At 59.7% G+C, this 12,198-nt stretch overlaps 2 protein-coding genes across 5 annotated transcripts in view; one reads left to right on the forward strand and one right to left on the reverse strand.

Moving 5' to 3' along the window:
- The window catches only part of NTMT1 (N-terminal Xaa-Pro-Lys N-methyltransferase 1), a 4,920-nt gene extending 473 nt beyond the window's left edge, over nucleotides 1–4,447 (forward strand). The window contains exons 2-5 of one of the 2 annotated variants that reach the window (XM_026062105.1): nucleotides 1,531–1,594; nucleotides 2,577–2,772; nucleotides 3,212–3,464; nucleotides 3,946–4,447. In XM_026062105.1, coding sequence (XP_025917890.1) covers nucleotides 2,611–2,772; nucleotides 3,212–3,464; nucleotides 3,946–4,202 — 672 coding nt within the window. In that variant the 5' untranslated portion in view covers nucleotides 1,531–1,594; nucleotides 2,577–2,610 and the 3' untranslated portion in view covers nucleotides 4,203–4,447. Of the gene's footprint in view, nucleotides 1–1,530; nucleotides 1,595–2,576; nucleotides 2,773–2,856; nucleotides 2,952–3,211; nucleotides 3,465–3,945 lie in introns of those variants that run through there. The other variant, XM_026062106.1, reaches the window with a different exon arrangement.
- A 1,180-nt stretch (nucleotides 4,448–5,627) lies between these two features.
- On the reverse strand, nucleotides 5,628–12,098 carry ASB6 (ankyrin repeat and SOCS box containing 6). Of its 3 annotated transcripts, none has more exons than XM_026062102.1 (7): nucleotides 12,043–12,098; nucleotides 10,889–11,121; nucleotides 10,209–10,390; nucleotides 9,696–9,802; nucleotides 9,182–9,290; nucleotides 8,531–8,617; nucleotides 5,628–7,828 (listed from the first exon to the last, which is right to left on the reverse strand). In XM_026062102.1, exons 2-7 carry the CDS (start codon nucleotides 10,999–11,001, stop codon nucleotides 7,152–7,154), a joined length of 1,275 nt encoding a protein of 424 aa, XP_025917887.1. In that variant the 5' UTR covers nucleotides 11,002–11,121; nucleotides 12,043–12,098; the 3' UTR covers nucleotides 5,628–7,151. The 3 variants fall into 3 exon arrangements, with proteins under 3 accessions (XP_025917887.1, XP_025917889.1, XP_025917888.1); XM_026062104.1 differs by lacking the exon at nucleotides 12,043–12,098 and adding an exon at nucleotides 11,872–11,933; XM_026062103.1 differs by lacking the exon at nucleotides 12,043–12,098 and adding an exon at nucleotides 11,203–11,340.
- Nucleotides 12,099–12,198: the final 100 nt, after the last annotated feature.

A 12,198-nucleotide genomic window follows, 5' to 3' on the forward strand; every position in this document is an offset into this window, starting at 1 on the left:
CAAGCAGAGGGGACCCGGTGAGCACGGCTGCAGGCGGAACCCCCGGCCCGGCCCCTGTCACCCCCCCCGCGGAGGGAGCAGATCAGGCTCCGGCCCCACCACGTGGCGCCCTGGGCGCATAGGGCTCCTCCCCCCCCCCGAGGCAAAGCTGGGGGGGTTATGGGAGAAATAGCTGCGTTTTCGGCCTTTCCTATGAACCACCCCCTCAGCCCTAGGAACCCCCTAGTCAGGCAGTGGCATTAGGGCCCCCCCCCAGGGCTTCTCAGGGCCCCCCCTGCCCTTTGCCTCCCCCCAGCCTGCAAAAGCGCCCAGTGGTTGGGGACGGGGAGAGGAGCCCTGGCGCCGTGGCTCGGGGGAGCGGGGCACCAGCGTGACCCCCCCGCCGGAAGCTGGTCCAACCCCAGTGCCCACAGCGGTGAAGGGCCCGATACCTGTCGTCCCGCTGCCGAGCTTCCGGAGCAGGGGCAGCGTGGAGACGCCAGGACTCAGGCCGGCCTCGGCGACAGCACGGCCTTTTAGACGTCTGCGGCGGGCGCTTGTCTCGCTCAGGCGTCCCACTGTGTCACCTGTCAAAACGTCCCTGCGGAGCTGCTGGGCTGAATCCAAGCGGGGATAACCGGCCTTCCTGGGCCAGCCCGCGCGTTAAGTCGTGGGGCAGCGTGCAGCGGGTGCGTCGAGGCCGCCRAAGCTGCGGGGTGGCAGGACAGGGCGCGCGACCAGGGGGAGCGGACAGACACGCTGCAGCTGCCCCGGCGCTCCCCGCTCCCGTCGCCGCATTCCTGCCGGCTGGGGGGGGCTCTGGGCGAAGGCGGGCCCCACAGTGGGAACGGGGCATCCCTTGACTCCTTGTGGCAGCACCAGACAGATCCCCGGCACACGGATCCACACGGGCTGCAGCAGGCAGGCAAAGCATCCGGCTGCAAGCGGCAGAGCGCCAGGGTCGCCCAAGTCCCTCCCCAGGAGGAGGGCAGGCAGCAGGCGCCAGCGGGCCGGATGCTGCCTGCTGGTGCCCGATAGCGCTTATCCAGCATCGCCCGTAGGGCGCGGGGGCTGCCGTGCGGATGTGGCTCCGGCACACCAGGCTCTGCCCTGAGGCACCCTTCTTCCTCCGAGGCAGGAGCCTGATGGGGCTTTGGCCAGCAGATTTGCCTATTCCCTGGTGTCTCTGGAGTATATAATGGTCCTGGTCGCTGCACCGGGAGGTGAAAAGGGGCTGGAAAACCTGGAAGGGAGCATTGCTTGCAGGACATCCTTAGGGCGGTTCGGCCCCCGTCGGCCAGCACGGCTCTGTTTGGTGCAGGGGCTCGCGCTAGCGCCCTGCCCGCAGGTTTAGATGTGGCTACATCGGCACCCGCCAGCCCCGCAGTGGAGCCAGGGAGTGGGATCACCCCCACAGGGAGCCTCCGTGGTCGGGGCCGCGGGACACTCACCTCCGTCTCCCTGGGCCTGCGATCGCTCCAGTGATGGGAACCCTTCGTTGGTCCTTGCAGGACTAAACGGGTGATTTGTTCCTGTATTTTCTTTCCCTAGATCACAGAACAGACCTGCTCTGGGCACCACTGAGCCAAGCTGGATTTGAAGCAGTGAGCTAAAGGTGAGATGCATCATAACCAACTTCCCAGACTTTGCCATCTTCCCTGCTCCTCCTTTGCTCCTTCCCCAGGCTGTTTAAAACCATGGAAAGCCACTGAAACTGCTTAGAAAAGGTTTTGTGTTTAATGGGATATTTGCCAGCAAATTCAAGCCACGAACGCTATATATTTCTTTATTTGTAAAGGTGTTTGAAGTCCTTGAATTTACCCTTTGGCCACCTTAAATCTAGTTTCTAATCCCCAGCGCAGTTAATCAAATCCACAGTGGTTTGAATTATGAGATGTCTGGGGGGAATTTATAGCTTGTATTGCTGATTATAGCTTGACTTTATTATATTGCAAATATCTAACTTATGGTCAGGCTGAGATTTACAGTCCTCAGGTAGGTGCTTAGAATAACTTTTAGCAACTCCAGATGTAATTGGAGGTGACTGATGGGGCTGTCAATACAGATAAACATGTAATCTATAAAATGTTAATGCTCTTAAGGCAGGGATAGAGGAGGCAGAATAGGTGAAAATGGTGGAGCAATCTCCAAAAAAAGCAAAACTGGGTATATTGCCGAGCAAGACTCTGAGATAGCTGGTCTGGCTGAGGCATCCCTGCCTGGGAAGGAGTTTTGGGCTTGTTGGTCTCCAGCAGGTACCGAAAGGGAGACCTTTGTTCCTTTGTGCTCTCACCCAGAAGGTTTTTAGGGTTTGAAATACCCCTGGGAAGAACGGAAGGGAAGTTAGGCAGAAATCCCAGGTACTCACAGAGCTGATCCCTCCAGACAGTGGGTGATGCCTTCCCCGCTGCAGGGCTTGTGAGGAGCTCTTCTCAGTTCAGACGGGAGGTCCATGCAGAGCCCCTGCGTTTGCTGCCATCCGCGTCCGGCCCCAGGCAGGTCACGCAGGGCCTTGGGGAGCTGCGGGGCATCGTGTGCACGGCTCTTCCCAGTCTGACCTGCAGTTTCTCCCCTACCCTCCTGTCTCTGAGGAGCAGCGAGTCCCACGCGGGCGCGTGTCCCTCGGCCAGCATGACAAGCGAGGTGGTGGAGAACGAGTTTGAGTTTTACTCCAAGGCAGAGAAGTACTGGAAGGATGTGCCCGCCACGGTGGATGGCATGTTGGGGGGCTACGGCCACATCTCCAGCATTGACATCAACAGCTCCAGGAAGTTCTTGCAGAGATTTCTACGGGTAGGTAGCACGGCTCTGCTCTGGCTCATCCACGAGCTGAAGGTCATGGTCTGTCATGCTTCCAAAGAACTGTCCTTCTCCCAGCCTGGAGCTGGGCTCTTCCYCTTTAGGTGGGATCCTCCATTTCCCACATGCTGCGAGAGCTTTGCTGTGCAGTAGGTTCCTCTGGCTCTAAGCAGGTAACACCATCCCTGCCCGTAGGGGAATGACCCTCTGCCAGCCAGGGCTTCAGCAAGGGAGTCYCGTCACGAATGAGACGGAGCAGCTGAGACCGAGGCAGCCCATGGAGCCCATACCTTCCTGCTGTGGCTGTGCAGTGGCCCATGGGGCTGCAGACCACTGTGCCCCAGCCCTATGCCACACAGTTGCCCCATTTCTCCACCACGTGCCCTGAGCACCTCACAGGGTGTGATTCGGGCCCTCGTGGTTGTCATTCCAGGATGGTCCCAACCGGACAGGGACGAYGTGTGCTCTGGACTGCGGGGCAGGCATCGGTCGGATCACCAAGCGGCTGCTGCTGCCCCTCTTCAAGACTGTGGACATGGTGGACGTGACGGAGGACTTCCTCACCAAGGCTAGGAGCTACCTGGGAGAGGAGGGCAGGCGGGTGCGAAACTATTTCTGCTGTGGCCTTCAGGACTTCAGCCCCGAACCCAACTCCTAYGATGTCATCTGGATCCAGTGGGTCATCGGTGAGAGTTACTCACCTTGCAGGGCCCTCACCGGCCCGTCTGATGTCTGGCTTCTCTGGAAGGGCTGGTGCCTCGCCCATCAGGGAGGGTTTTTGGGGAGAAGAGCACAAAGACTGCTGTAATGACGAGCGTGGCAGCAGCGCCACTGGGCTGGGTCAGGGACCCGCATCCCCCATCCCTGCCCAATATAGGGCGAATAGGAGGGCATTGCCAAACCCTTGGAGGCCAGAGCAGAGGTGTGGGTGGGATGGAGCTGGAKAGAGCCCACGGGACATGAGTTAGACATCCCCAAGCTAAAGATTTCACCAGCAGCAAACAGCTCACCTATTTGGCTGCCTGGATCAGGAGGGATCCCAGCAGCAGCCCCCCCTTCTCCTCTGCTCATACAACATGCTGCCCAGCGGTCCTGCCCCATAGGGATCCTGCCCCTGGTAACCCTATGCTCGCTCAGCACCCTTTAACGCCTGCTCTGACCCTCCAGGACACCTCACTGACAACCACCTCTCCGACTTCCTGAAGAGGTGCCGCGCCGGCCTGCGGCCTAACGGCATCGTGGTCATCAAGGACAACATGGCTCAGGAGGGGGTGATCATGGACGATGTGGACAGCAGCGTCTGCCGAGACCTGGACGTGGTGCGTAAGATCATCCGCCGGGCTGGGCTGCACCTCCTGGCCGAGGAGCGCCAGGAGAACTTCCCTGACGAGATCTACCACGTCTACACCTTCGCCATGAGATGAGGGCGGCCGGCAGCGGCGGGGAGGTCTCTCCTGGGCCAGCTCAGAGCAYGGGCCCAGCACAGGCAGTTCCTGCCAAGGCCAGGAGGGATGAGGACTGCGCCTTCATCGYGGGTGGCAGACAGCGGCGAGGGTGTCGTGACTCCCTCTTTGCAGTGCTGGTGGCAAGGACGGGGCTTTGTCTTCCAAGTTGCTGCTGTTTGTGAAAAGAGATGTTTGCCAAATACATTTTCCTGCTGTTGCACTTCTGCACGCGGGCTCTGTCGGATGCGGCGTGTTGGCTTGATGCCGTGCTTGGGGGCTCTGCAGGTGGGTCCCTGACATCTCTAGGAGCAAGAGGGCCCCCCCGCAAGAGCTGTGCTCCCTGTGCACCAGCGGATTGCTGGCTGCGGTTGGTCTGGGCTTCCTGCTGGCGAACAGGAGCTTGGAGCATCCCTGCAGTGGCTGGGAATCTCCTTTCCTTGCTAGGACATTTGACCTTTTCCCACTWGTGGATTCATTGCTGTCTGTCTGCCACTGCTCACAGGCAGGTGAGGGCTTAAGTCAGCAACAGGTTGGGTGTGGCAAGAAGGAGAAATCCCTGCCCTTTGCCTCAAGGTGGACTGGGGAGGTAAAACCAGGTTCTGGAGCTCTGCAGGGGCCTCTCCTTTAAACCCAAGAGCAGGTCTTCCATGTATGCTGGCAACATAGGAGACGGATGTGAGCTGGGCCCAGGTCCCCAGTGTTCTGCTCCAGGGGGAGGGCTATCTCGGGCAAGGCCATGCCTTTCCTCCAAACAGGCAGCTGAAACGCTTGGATCAGCCCCAGCAACCCTAGCGGGAGAGCCATCGTGCTCTGGGCATTAACAGGGAACCAGCTCCTGGGCCCAGCCCTGAGGAGCAGATTTGGGGGCCACCCACCCCGCAGGGGCGATTGGGTCCATAGCAGGTTCCTCAAGGGCAATTTGGAGCAGGCGCCCCAGCAAACTGCGTCCACTGCCTAGAGCAGGAACCACCGCTGCCAATCCCTGCTCCGAGCTGCCTTTGGGTCCTCCAGCCCGTTATTGCAGGCTCACGCTGCCAGCCAGCACATCCGCTCAAGTCCTGCGGTGCTAGAGCTGCTCCCCATCAACACCCAGCGCTGTTATCCTGAGAGCCAGGCGCTGGCTTCGAACGCTCCCATCTCCTCGTTCGCCATCTCCAGATTATTTTGCCCAAGTCTGACCACAGACTTGTGCCAACCTAACACAATGCAACACTGGCACGACCGCTTGTGTCAGGTGGGCTAGCCCACGCACAGACCCCGATTACAAACCTTCCCTCCAGCTGGGCTCACATGTGACTGCATCCGATTCCTCCACATCTGCCAGAAAACTGCCAGGTGAGGAGCAGGCAGCCCCAGAGCACCCTCCTCCACCCGGCCTTTGCCGCAGAAGAAACAAACCCCTCGTTGCTATTATAAAAGGCCTCATTTAATTGCTCGTTTTCCATTCCAGACACCAGGGGAGGATTTGATCACTTTTTTTTTTAAACACCGATTCATCAGGATGTACAGCTCCAACTCCATGGGGTGGGAGAAGGTTAAAAAAAAAAAACAAACAACCCCAAATGCTGCCAGGAAGGCAATATGGGGAAGCAACCAAACTTCACCTGTGGATCCCAGACCCATTTGCTATCAATTGTACCTGCTCAGAGTAGACTTTTTTCCCTCTCGTGATTCTCTTCTGCATCTGTTCCCCATGGCAAAAAAAATAAAATAAAATAAAAAAGTAAAATAAAAAGGGGGCTCAGCTCTACAGCCAGGCTTTGACACTTCAAAAGGAACCAGATGCCTAGAAGGGGAGCTGGACAGCTGTGGCAGGGCTGGCACACTGGACCTCCACRGGCAGCTCCAGAGGTTGGAGCTTCCAGGAGTGGCCTGGCAAGTTGGAAGGACCCAGAGCCCTGTGGCTATTTCTTGTTCCTGGGAAGGAGGCATTGAAGACCAAGGCCCTGGGAGCAGTTAGCAGGGGAACAGAGAGGAGCATGTAACAGGCCAAAGAACAGGGAGGCGCAAGGCACCGAGCAGAGCTGGCAGCCCATTTCTCGTCCTTGCACAGGTAACCTACCACAGAGCCAAGTAGCAGGCGCTCCTCTGTTTTGAAGCCCATCACCTGAGATGTCCTTGATGGTTTGTCCTCTGTGCTGGGAGAATGGGGAGCTCCCAGCAAAAACTCAGGGGGTGTCGAGCAGCCAGGCTGCCACTGCCAACCCCCTTCCCTTCATCCTCTCCGTGCTCCTGGTTTCAGACACCAGGGTGAGCGAGGAAGGCATCCATGTCCACCGAGGACGTGCCTCCATCATGGCTGCTCCCTTCAACAGGGCTGGAGGCACAAAATCAGGGTGTGGAGGCCAGCGTCTCCTGCAGGAGAGACTACACCAGGCCTGACCCGGGGCATCTCTGCCCACTGCTGTTCAGCCTCCGGGATGGGGAACAACTCTTTTCTCAGCATCCCGAGGTGCCTCCTGACTCCACCACTCACCTAAGGCACTGCTTCACCCATCCCAAACCTGGCAGGGCTGGGAAGAGAGGGGACAGGCTGCCTGTCCAGTCACACCATCCCCAACTGCTCCGCTGGTCCTGCCTGCGAGACTACCAGGCCTTTTCTCAAAATCCAGCCCTCTACCCCAGTATCCAGCTCCCCTGATGCCCAGGGGGCTCCCTTCACCCCCTGGGAGCTGTAGGGCTCCACCTGCCTCCCCGACATGCACAGAGCAGCGAGGCCTTCACAGGACATGCAGCAGTGCGTGAAAAAGCACACCCCCAAAACGCAGCAGAGACGGACACTGGCGGCAGCGCAGGCCAAGCCRTGGGCACGGGGACAGCAGCACTTCTCGCTGCGGAGAAAGCCAGTCCAGAGCAAGGGTTTGCTGGCTGTCCTGGAAGAGGCACCACGACCGCAGAGGTGGGGAGATGGAGAGGCCCTGGTTGGGCTCAGAGGTCCTCATGCCCAACAGCAGTGTGGTCAATGAGGAGGTACCACTTCAGCCTGTCTGGAAGAGGTAGGGCCTTGATTTTGACATCCACTGGCCACGGTTTAAGGCGCTGCCGGATAAACACCCGGCAGAGATGTTTCAGCCCCTGGGGGGAATGCTCCAGCTGTTTCAAAGAGCAGAAGAGAGTCCTGATCTTCTCCCCGTGATACCTGCAGCTGCTGGTGTTGACCTCAAAGTTGGTGGGCAGCTGAATGGCTTGTGAACTAGCCATCATGAGCTCTAGCAGAATCTGACCCTTCTGGATGAGGTCTGTGGAGAAGCTGTCATCTTCAGAGACACTGAGATGAGAGCAGAGGCACTCAAAGACGATGTGGAAGCCTGACCAGCACGAGGGGCCGTGCAGGGAGCAGTTGTACGTGGCGCCTGACTCCAGCAGGAAACGCAGCAGCAGGAAGTGGCGTTTGAAGCTTTTGAAGCAGAGGTGGGTGAGGGACTCAGGGGCTGGGCACTCACTGGGGTCAGCACCATGGGCCAGCAGCAGCTGAGTGACGCGAAAGCAGAAGCGATTGATCACCTGCGCCTCCTCCGTGTTGCTGCACACCATCTCTCCCAGCAGGAAGATGATGTAGGTGAAGACAGTATCACCATCTTTGGTGGTGGCCCTGACATCCGCACCTGAAGGGACAGAGAACATAGCCAGCATTTTGGAGAAAGAGGACACACTGCGAATGCAGGCAGGGGCAGATTCATGGGAGGCACCGAGGGGGCTGTAGTTCCTCCCCCATTACCATCAGGAGTGCCAAATGCAGCACTCGAATGCCTCATGCACCCATCACACAACAGCTGCACCCAGCGTGAAGCTGAAAGCAAGAGCACAGCCACAGCGCTTCTTCCTGGCAGAGGAGCATCTCAAATCAAAGCACCAGCCCCCACAGAGCATCCTCCTAAGTCACTGGTCTCTGCCACCTGACACTGAACCCTCCTCTCTTCTCCTAACAGAAATGAGGCCCAGGAAGGCACAAGTTACAACAGTGTCTGTCTCGCCTGGAGGAACAGCCTCCCCATGGCCTGCCCCAGAAGCACAGAAACCACCCCAAACTCTACATCCGGACAAGACTGTTTCTTCCATGGCATGAGGAGCCTGACGTGTTCCATAAGGAGCCACACTGTAGGCAATGAGTTGTCCTTGGAGCATCCTTTGGAAAGGGTACAGCAAAGGAGGCCAGGACAGCACCAACCCTGGCACCACTGGGCTTTAGTCTTGCTCAAGTGAGAACGTAAAGAAGTTGGGAGGGCAGTGCCAGGTGCTGCACAAAGAATCAGCTGGCTCTAGGCCTGGAGGGGTCATGGGTTGAGAGGGTAGAAGGTTGCTCTCACCTCCTTCCAACAGGAGACGGATGCTCTCAGTGTTGTGGATCTGGACACCATCACTGCTGGCCAGGGCATGCAACAATGCTGTCTTTCCTGCGATGAAGCAATCACAGTCAGCTGAGTGAAAACAGCGCTTCAGCTGAAGAGAAACACTGACTCCAAAAAGCAGGAGGGAACACAACCCCCCCCACCAAGCAGATGGTTAAACATRGGGAGAGAAATAGCCCTTCTCCTTCCAGCAGGCTCCTGCTGGCCCTGTGCTGGTATACAGCTGCAARGATGGGGAGATGGGCCACATGTGCAGGGCTGGTGGTGGCACCAGTGGGCGCACAGGCTGTGGCAGAGTGGGTTTGGGAGTGTAGGGGCACCACAAGGTTATGGGGGCACAGCCCCATCCCACAGTGCAGGGCACGCGCTGTTCCCAATAGTCTGGAAAGAGCTGGGTTTCAGCCTCCTTCTGCACCAGACACAGCCAAGACGCAAGGAGAAAACAGAGCATCAGAGCTTTTGCAACCTGCACTCAACTTCCAAAACAGTTTACGCCCAGACAGTATTTGCAGCAGTGAAGGACCTGGACCCTGYGCCCTGCTCTAGCCCACCGCGCTGGCTGCCTGCTCAGAGCACCCGGACTGGGGGAGCTGGAGGGGGGACACGAACCATTTTTGTCTGCTGCATTGACGTCAGCCCCCAGCTGAAGGAGACGCTGGAGGCAGGGCAGCCGCTCGGGCTCCTCGCTGGCCAGATCCAGGGGACTGCTCTCATGGATCTGCACAGAGCAAGAGGAAAAAAGATTAATAAATATTAAAGACTATTTGTGAGCTCCTCTGGTAAGTCTCTGCTTCATCATGGCCAATGCAAGAGCGTAATTCACCACCCCAATAACCAAATGGAAAATCCCTCCGGTGTGTCCGGAGGAGGTGCTGGTCTGCTCCAACCCCCTCCCACCCATCACTCTGTGGCAGAGGCAGGTTTGCTCAGCCGAAGGCTGCGTGAACCTCTGCCATGTCACCACAGCGCTATGGGCAACTTGCATGGGAGGATGCCAAGGGGAAGCGACATCCGTGAGGCCCTGGAGGTGGGGAGCAGGGAGGACTGTCCCCACAGGTCAGGGCCTTGCAGCACAATCTCAAGTAGTCTCAGTTTGACCATGCCCAGGCAGCGAAGTCTGTACCCGGTCTCTCCGGTTGATGTCAGCCCCGTGGTGCACCAGGAGCTCCACCATATCCGGCTGGTTGCGGAGCACTGCGATATGCAGAGGGGTGTAGTAGGTGACTGGATCTGAGGACACAAAAACACATCGTCAGAGAAAACTAAAGGGCCTTCCCCAGAATGGCCTTAACATCCTTCAAAAGGCAGTAAACAGGGCAGCTGGGGGAGGCACTGAGAAAACAGAGACACCTGCAAAAGCAGGGCTGTTGCAAACAACCCAGATCCTACTTTTGAAATGGCTCCACCCATCTTGAAAGCCCTCAGTGCAGCAAACTGGCTCCCAGGCCCCTGGCAGGAGACTGAACAGGCATACTTCCAGCCCCGCTTTTGTGGCTACAGGGCAAGGATGCAAACCTTCCTCCATGGAAGGGTCCAAGCAACCCCTCTTTCAGCCCCGGCTATCAGCACCGCTCAGGGCAGCCACTCACAGCCCCAGGAGCAGACCCAAGCGCAGCCCCCTTCCTGCCAGCCTTACCTTCAAAGCTGAGGTCGGCCCCGAACTCCAGGAGGATTTCTGCTGCGGGGACGAGCCCCAGCTCAGCRACCTTCAGCAGGGCATAGCTCACGCCTTCCTGATAAAAAGGGGAGTGCGTCTCCCTCTCCAAGACTCGTCTCACAGCGGACAGCCGGCTCCTGTCACTGCCCAGGCAGGAAGGGCTTGAGACACACAGAAACGACCGGTTACTCAACTGAACGGCGTGCACCTCTCAGACATCTTTACAAGGGTCCGAGTAGCACCAGGGAGGAAGAACGAGCCCTGGTATCTCCTCGTGTCTYGTAACCTCTAGGTGTTGCTCCCTTCCAACACACTGCAAGGAGGCGGTAGGTTTTACCATGCTCCCGGTCTCTGACCTGCCAGCTGTGGGGTTACGCAGCAGTGCCAGGGCCACCGCTGAACCCCAGTTCAGATTTTATTGCCGTGGGTCAGGCAGAAAGGGCTGTTCCTGGGGAGCGCACGCGGCCCCTGGGTTTGCTCTGCTCCAGCCTCACGTTCCCAAAGAGCGACAGCAGAGAGGAGGGTGCCTGGGACAATCCGCCCACGGGGACCTGGGTTTATTCCCAGCTACGTCCAACCTCAGCTGCATCACCGAGCTCCAGCTACGACTTACTAAATGACTCAGCGGGCGTTTGCCCCCCGAACTCTGCCCGAGTTACCTCTCGAGGCTGCTCTGCCTTTCTGTATCTGGTATCGCCAGCAGCCCCAAGATCTCGTCCACCAGGGGCTGATACTCGAAGATGATCCTGCGGAAGCCGTGCAGGAAAGGCATCGTGCTCTGCTCTGCGCACCGACCGGCCAGGGGCCTCCAGCATGGCAGGGGTGTCTTCTCCCGCTCAGGAATCAGGCGGGCAGAGCCTGGCAGCGCCTAGTCTCCATACAACTTTCCCGCCTTTTAAAACAAAAAAGCCTTCCTAGCAGTCTTTGCATTTACAAAAATAACCCCCCACGGCCTGCCTCTCTCCCTCCTTACAGGTTTCTCCGAGGAAAGGAGAAGCAGAGCGGGGGAACTGCTCCCACACGGCAGCGTGGTGTTTTCATCTCGAATCACCTCCTGCAGGCAGAGCCACAAAACGGGAGGCGCCTGCCGCAGACCCACAACCGCCCAGGCGGAGCCCGTGCACGGGCACGGCCTGTTTGCAGAGGCGCTGCCACGAGCCCCCGCGTGCCGGGGTCCCCCGGGGAGGGTGGCCCCGCGACGCCAGGCCCCCACCCCCATGTGCCCCCCCACCCGGCCCCAGCCCGCCCCCGGCCCCAGCTGCAGCAGCCCACAGGGACAAGTCCCTAAACCCCAAACACCCCACACCCCATCTGGGCCAGCCAGGCCCCCCCTAAGTCCCTCCACACCCCATGGGGCAGGGCTGAGGGGCCCGGTAACGCCCTGCACCCCACGRGGGCAAGGCCAGTACCCCCTAAGCGCCCCAGCACCCGGGGGGCGGTGGGGAGCCCGAGGGGGGCAAGCCCGGAGCCCCCCAACCCCCTGCACTCCTTGGGGACGAGCCCACGGAGCCCTCAAACCCCACGAGGACAAGCCCGAAGGCTCCCAGACCTCCACGGGAGCAGGCCCGGAGGCCCCGTAACCCGCCTCCCACCACGGGGGAAAGCTGGGGGGGGGGGCTGAGACCGCCCCAACTCATCGCACCTCCTGCGCGGCACCGCCTCCCGCGGGAAGGGCGCGGCAGGGGGGGGGGTAAGCCGGCCCTGCGGTGCCCCCCGCTGTCTCCCCGGCGTGGCTTGGCGTGGCCCGGTCGCACGGCGCCGCGGCCCCGTCCAACACCCCCCTCCCGGCCCGCCGGGACCCGGCGCCCCTCACCTGCCCCGGTCCCGCCGCCCGCCGGAAGCGGAAGCCGCCGGCTGTGCCGGGTGGGGGCGAGGCTTGTAAGGGGCGTGGCTTTGAAGGAGGCGKGGCTTGTAAGGAGGCGGGGCGGTGGGGCGCGGCCGCCAGGGGGCAGCAGGCGGCAGCGAGCGG

The sequence above is a fragment of the Apteryx rowi genome, unplaced genomic scaffold, assembly GCF_003343035.1.
Source record: "Apteryx rowi isolate R43461 unplaced genomic scaffold, aptRow1 scaffold_19, whole genome shotgun sequence".
Classification (NCBI taxonomy): Eukaryota; Metazoa; Chordata; class Aves; order Apterygiformes; family Apterygidae; genus Apteryx; species Apteryx rowi.